Raw genomic sequence first — 7,096 nt, forward strand, 5'->3', positions numbered from 1 at the left:
ATATATTGTTAGAAGAGCAAGGCTTATGTTTGGTAAATCTTGCTTCACCATGAAAGACAACCTTAGTTAAAGAGACCCTGTTCCCAAATGAACAACAAGGTTAAGTCACAGAAACTTTTAATGTTGGCAGCTGGTTGTAGTCATACTAACAGGAGTTGTGTTCTATGGTAACATTGTTATCATGCAACGTAGACATATTCATCTGCTTGGTTTGGAGATCGTTCCAGATACTGTCTATCAATTAATGTTTCTACACATTTCTTGATGAGACTAACACTAGGTGTGAATCGAGATTTGGACTGCTTGATTACCTGAAAGGTATAAAAGAGAAATAAATAAATAAATAAAACTATATTAAGAAATGTTATAAGGGTTTCATAATCTACTAGGTCATAACAGCAATTCAACCTGGCAGAACCCACCCTTTTCCAAATAGGACTCACTAGATGCTTTAAAGTCAGTAAATTTGTCATTTATAAAATATTCCAACTAATTAACTTTTCAAACCCTATAACATATTTCCTCTTGATCCCATAGGCCAAAATGTCAGGATATGCTACCCACCACATATATCAGAAGCACAAGCCACTTGAGGGTTTAGTATGTAAGTCATGGACAAATATATAATCAGCATTTTTATGTCAGTTTTTCCATACTGACATCAGTCAGACAGGCCTATTGTACAGTGCATAACCATTCATTTTGGTCATTAAACATCTCTTCTATGTCTTATTTTTCCAAAGATACTCTCTATGTACATGGTATTTTTTTCACCAGCTTTCAACATTCATTGACACCACATCCATTTTTGAATTATTTATAGACCACCTGAAGTTTCTTCAGATCATACAGTTTACTTTGGATAAAATAATTATTCAATCAGTATTTTAAGTATAATGATCCAGTCTTCATTGCGATCCTTAGGGGTTTTAATCAAATATGTTGTTACATTTTTTTTTTTTGTATGACAAATTTTAGAAAAAGAACTATTATTTTGTATTTGTTGGTCAGAAAACCTTCAACAGGATTCTATGCTCCATAATGTGGTGGCATTGATAAACTAAGTAAGATGAATAGCATAAGTCATTCAAGTTATGCATGAGAATGAAGTAAGCAAAGTTAAGATCAGAAGTCAATTCAGTGAGAAATTTAGAGTACATATAGTTATTCACCAGAGATCTTTCTTTAGCTCTCTACCATACATTACAATTGTTGAAGCAATATTAGAATTCAGGACTAGATGACCCTGCATTGACTATCAATGGCAGTAAATACGCTTGTGGTGAAACCTCTCTCTCGGGCATTCAATCATGAATGATAACGAAGCGGCTAACATCTAGCCTTCGGCTGCCTTGGACCCTTGTGTCCATCACCCTGATTGGTTCTCATTTGTGCGGCAATTGTCCCCAGTTCTGCTTCGCGCCAGGGTGCATTCTGTCCAGTCGTGGCCTTATAATAAGGTCATGTGAGAGAGAGTTTTTCTGGGTTTCCAGTGAGCCGTATTTCATCTATAAATAAGCCTGTTTGAACGCGCTAGTCGTCTTCGATTTCAGACCTCTCACAGGTCTGGTCGCTGACCACACACACATACAGAACACAGCTACAGCCAGTTTCCAGTGACGATGTCTTCACCACCAATGTACTGTCTACCAATGTCGTTGCCAGCAACCCCACCACCAGAGTACACACCAACAACAACAAACACGGTTTCATCTTTACACTGTATGAGTGGATTATTTCCACCATGAGTTGACAGTCAGAACCAAACTGCTAGAATACACTATACCAGGTAACCAATCGCAGCATCGACGCTCAACACACACAACATGTGATACAACAGCTCTGCTCTCTTGGCCACAACTTCCTGCGTATGAACATTCTATATCTAGTGTAACTCTTATACGAACTGGTTTTCTCTATCTCTGTGTTTAGGACTTTTATAGTCTATGTTACAGACACTCTTTCTATATTCTGTGTTCCTCTCACTCACACACACACATATTGTACACACACTCATGCTTATACGACAGTCCGTCATTTCATATTGTTGTATACATACTCTTGTACACGAAGGCCTGACTTATCTACTGTGTTATTTATATATGCCGCATGCACGCACACAGACACTACAGTTTCACTATGTTAATAAACTTACTCTCTTTATACATCTAACGATTGTGTTTGTCACTCTCTGATTCCTTCTGGCATTTGGCTCGTATCTCTCACGACGAGCCTTCTATGTAATATATTATGTTTTTGTGTTTGACCGTGCGACGCGTTTAAAGGAGTCATCTTCCTCTACGTTGCCATTCTCCTTTGGTTCGCACGGTCGTTCTATTACATGCTTCATCTCTAATTTAAGATAGTTAGGTAGGTGACTAATATCATCTTCCCTATATAATTAAGATTCATAACCTTGTGCAAGAGAAGAACTCCACTTACAACACCTGTACAACCTCACCAACAGTCAACAACAGAGAAGCATCAATGATAAGACATTCACTGAGAAAACAAAAATGTGTTTGTGCAACACAAATTGCAATCTTGCTCATTATCCACAATGCAGCTGGACCTTCTGCTCCATTGCCATGAGGATTTGTAACTTTGCAGATTCCTCTTATCTACCATTCTTCAAGCAAGTTGGCTACATAAACAGTTATTTGGACAGATAATGCCACCACTTTTGATGCATGTTTTGCTTTTGTCTCCATACTGTACACAACAAATCTCTTCCTGCAATTCTACCTGCTGACTATCATGTACAAATAGTCATTAAGTGAGAAAGCATTATGGTCAGTCCAAACCAACACTGTGGCAGCTCATGACAGTATTCCTTCCATCATCTCAGTGTGTTCCAGGATAAGCCCATATTCTCTCCAAATTCTTCAATTTTTCACTTTTCAACTTGTATACGTACACATAGATGTCTCTTATCCCATCAAATGCTAGTCTCTCAGGCCCAGCCATCTACCTAATTATAGCCCTCACTAGCAATATTTCAAAGGTGACTGAAACAGTCATAAACAACCAAAATTACCAACTGAGCCAATGAGGGATGTTTCATCTACTAGATCATAGCAGCTAAAACTCATTCAAAGCACATCCACTATCTTGTACAAGAACACATTGAACAGTGTAGTTATAAATATGCTAAAAAAAGGTAGTCACAGTTGGAATGCATCTGGTCATCTTCTTCATCACCTTGTGTGCTGAGTTTTCTTTCCTTTAAAATAACCATCAGTAAAATATCTATGGAAACAGACTAACCACAGATCTGCTTTCCTATGTAACACAACCTTAGTGTTAAACTTGAAAAATACCATGTAAGTTATGCTGTTGTCCTTAACCATGAATGGTTTAAACCCTAAATTAGCTCTCTGTGATCTCTATCTGTCACTTATTTTATAGATGGAAGATTTCTGTTTGATATCATCATCATCATATCACAGCATGCATCAAAAAAGTTCTTTTACCTCATTTTCTATGAACTCTGTTGTATCTCAAGGTTTCTCACATTAACTGTCGTGGAAATAAATTACCATCTTGTTGTTATTTATATGCACATACTTATATGCCAGTAACAACACTTTGTGTTCTTCAGTATCTTCCACACAGGGCAACATTCACATGCAAGAGAGACACCTCACTCCTGACAATATTACTTCCTTCAACAACACAAATCACTACCATTCCATATGCCAAGAAATCATTCTTGCAAAACTATATACTCCCTGTTCATGAACAAAATACTGCTAATACCTCAAACTTGTTCTGTAATGTCTTAAACTTTCATAGCAATTACATATGTATAATATTGCAAAACCATGTACAAAACACTTGGTCCTCTCCAGGACCAGAAAATACTTCAATCCTGATCAATTGGTGATTTTGTCCATACTAACATCCAATACTGCATCCCCAACAAAACTATAATCTGGAAAATTTGTCTAACTTACTCAACACAGCACTAGTAAACAGATTTACTGTTTTCCCTTTGTTCAGCAACAGCTCCTATAATGAATCTGCTTCTCTGAACTAGCAAGTCATATATTATTGTAGAGTAATTCAATCACTATATATATATATCAAGAGAAATGATTTGTACCTCCTCACTACATCAATTTCACCAATATTAGGGGGCCTGCAAAGTTAATGAGCATTGCTTCTTCTTTTTTTTGACCAGCTGATTTTAAAAAAATTATGATAAAGTAAACAAGGAAAAACCAGTTCTTAGTAGAAATAGAAAGCATAAAACCCTAGTGTCATTTGAGATTTGGCCTCACCTCATATGTAGAGTGGATAAAATGACAAAGGGTCACAAGCAATAGTGAGCTGGATGGCATACCCATCAAAACTCATATCAGTATGAAAAATGATTAATATTTCCTTCAATAAAGTGGAATGGAAGTAACAGCAATGATGAAGATAAAGTCTGTTAAAAGTGATTTAAATACTGATAGAGTATTTATTAGGTACAAGCCCTCAAAGCAGGTGACTTAGGATCTTGTACATGATCAGCAATCAACCAAAGATAATGTATTCTTTAACCCTGATTAATATCTTATTAGGTTAGGTTAAGGAGAGAGTGAGGTGTAGTGTTTTTTTTTTTAGATGGAAGCTGTTACTAAAAGTTCAAGGACATTACTTTTTATTTTTCAATAAACATCTTTTAAAGGGTTCTCACAATTTATTTAACTTTTACTGAATGTGAGAAGACAAGGAAAAGTTGGTGTATTATGAAGGGTAAAATCTAGAATTCAAGCAAATTGGTGTATAAATTGTTTGACATATTAGCTGAAATATATAGGCAAAAATAGGATTTCAAAGTCTTATATATGTTGGGAATAAAAGACTATGTCATCGTAGATCTTTTGTTCATCACATATAAATATTATGTTTGATACTTACCTCATCAATTAGTAGGTTATGCCTGCTGACTTTCCTTGCTTTCATTATACGTACAATTGCCGCTTGTAAATACATCTTCCTGTCATTGTCGACTGATGTGTGAGTATGAGCAACTTCCTGCAATGAAAAATGAGAATCTTGAGTAATCTGGAGATTATTAACCTCATCTTCCAGGTTTCTTTATCTTACATTATATTTTTATTACCATACTACTAGTGATTACACTGTGTAACATGATTTTTGTCCTAGGGTTGCTTACCCCTAGAAAGTATGAAAAATGGCTAATATTTCCTTCAAACTTTGCTTTTCTTACATTTATTCAAACTCCAAAGAATCCCTCTCAACACAGAGAAGCACATACTGCCAGCCACTAAGGGACATGCTCAAGTGGTGAAGGTCAAGCAACTGACTAGCAAAAATGTGGTTCTGAGCAAGATATTTGCAATAACAATATTTTTGTTTCAGCAACTCAGTGCTGAATCTGTCTGACATGTAATGAAAAATAGGTCAGTTTCAAAACATTGATGTCCAGGTCACAAAGGCAAAGTTTGAAGAGAATAGTAGTAATTTCTTTTGATTTCTAAATAGAAGCAAATAGAAAATAACACCTGCTGACCAAAGACAAAATAAATCTGTTACACGGTGTTATGAAACTGTGTTGAAGATAAAGGTGTTTAGCTTCAATTTAACCAAGAGATATGTATATCTTCAGATGACCAAAGAATGAATTGATTGTAACATAGAGAACAAAAAAACAATAAAATTAAGTTCAAAAGTTTGAAACTAACACATCTCAATATATTAACATTAACTCATTTCAAAATTTGAGATACTTATGCATATTGTATGCATGACATGATTGTCATTAAAAATACTGATACCAACAAAAGGTTACAATTATACACACAATTGCAAAACATCTTAATTATATATATCAGGTCATCCCATAAGTTCTGTCCGAATTTTGAATAAAGAAAACAAGTAATCGAAATTTAATCATCAATGTAGTTTCCCTGATTATTTATGACTTCCTTCCATCTATTTACATGCAATTTAATCCCATCAATGTAAAACTCTTGGTTTCAAAGCGAAGAACTCTGAAATGTCAGTTTCAACCTCCTCATGGCTTGTGAAAGTTATGTCCCCCAAATGATTCTATAAACCATGAAACAAATGGTAGTCTGAAGAAGCAAGGTGGGGAGAATAAGGTGGATGGGGAATTTTTTCCTAACCAAGCTCTTCGATCATCTGTGATGTGATCTTTGCAGTGTAGGGTCGCACATTGTCCTGATAAAACATCACTCCTTTTCAATTCACTAAAGGGGGTCTTTTTTTCTTCAAAGTTTGGTTCAAACACTCTAATTGCTGACAGTAGACTTGAGCATTGATTGTTGCATTAGGTGGTAACAATTCAAAGTGAATTACTCCTTTGCAATCCCACCAGATAGAGAGAAGAACCTTTTTTCCATGAAGTTCCCTTCTTGTTTGTGGTTGAGCCTTTTCCCTTTTCCCAAGTCACTGTTTATGATGTTTAACATTTCAATAGAAGATCCATTTTTCGTCACCAGTTACAAGTCTATCCAAAAAGGGTGAAATGAGTTTGCGAGAATGGAGAGAAGAGCAGATGTCAACTCGGGATTTGCGGTTGCTTTTAGAAAATTCATCAGGCACCCATTTTCCAAGTTTAGGAATCTTTGCAAGTTGTTGAAGATGACGATGAACAATTGTATGGTTTGAACTAAGCTTTATTGCTAATTCTTCACCTGATAATGTAGGATTTTCTTCAAGTAATGCCTCAAGGAGCTTATCATCAAACTCAACTGGACATCCTGTTCAATCTTCATCTTCAAGGCTGAAATTTCCACTTCTGAATTTTGCAAACCATTTTCTGCAAGTTCTTTCATTCAAGCATTCTTTCCCACTTGAGTGTATGTTTCAAGTCATTTCGGCTGCAGAGTTTCCTTTTTTTGTACTTATAAAGCATTATGTGCCTTAAATGCTCTTTGGATACGTCCATGTTAGAAAGGGTTTTAATCAAAGAAATTTTAATTCTATTATTCTGTAAAATAATATTTAATTAGTTTAAATGTACACAAATGCATAAAAATAATTTTAAATTCCATTAGACATTCTAAAATACTATTAAATTTCATTCAATTTAAAAAAAAGGTGTATATGTATGTAGTAT

General features: G+C 35.3%; 1 protein-coding gene across 4 annotated transcripts in view; it reads right to left on the reverse strand.

Moving 5' to 3' along the window:
• Window positions 1–6: 6 nt before the first annotated feature.
• The window catches only part of LOC106883347 (cullin-2), a 140,746-nt gene continuing 133,656 nt past the window's right edge, over window positions 7–7,096 (reverse strand). For all 4 annotated transcript variants that reach the window (XM_052970572.1, XM_052970571.1, XM_052970574.1 and 1 more), the window contains 2 exons: window positions 4,909–5,025; window positions 7–311 (listed from right to left, as the gene is read on the reverse strand). In XM_052970572.1, coding sequence (XP_052826532.1) covers window positions 180–311; window positions 4,909–5,025 — 249 coding nt within the window. In that variant the 3' untranslated portion in view covers window positions 7–179. The remainder of the gene's footprint in view (window positions 312–4,908; window positions 5,026–7,096) is intronic.

Source organism: Octopus bimaculoides, chromosome 9 (assembly GCF_001194135.2).
Source record: "Octopus bimaculoides isolate UCB-OBI-ISO-001 chromosome 9, ASM119413v2, whole genome shotgun sequence".
In the NCBI taxonomy this organism is placed as follows: domain Eukaryota; kingdom Metazoa; phylum Mollusca; class Cephalopoda; order Octopoda; family Octopodidae; genus Octopus; species Octopus bimaculoides.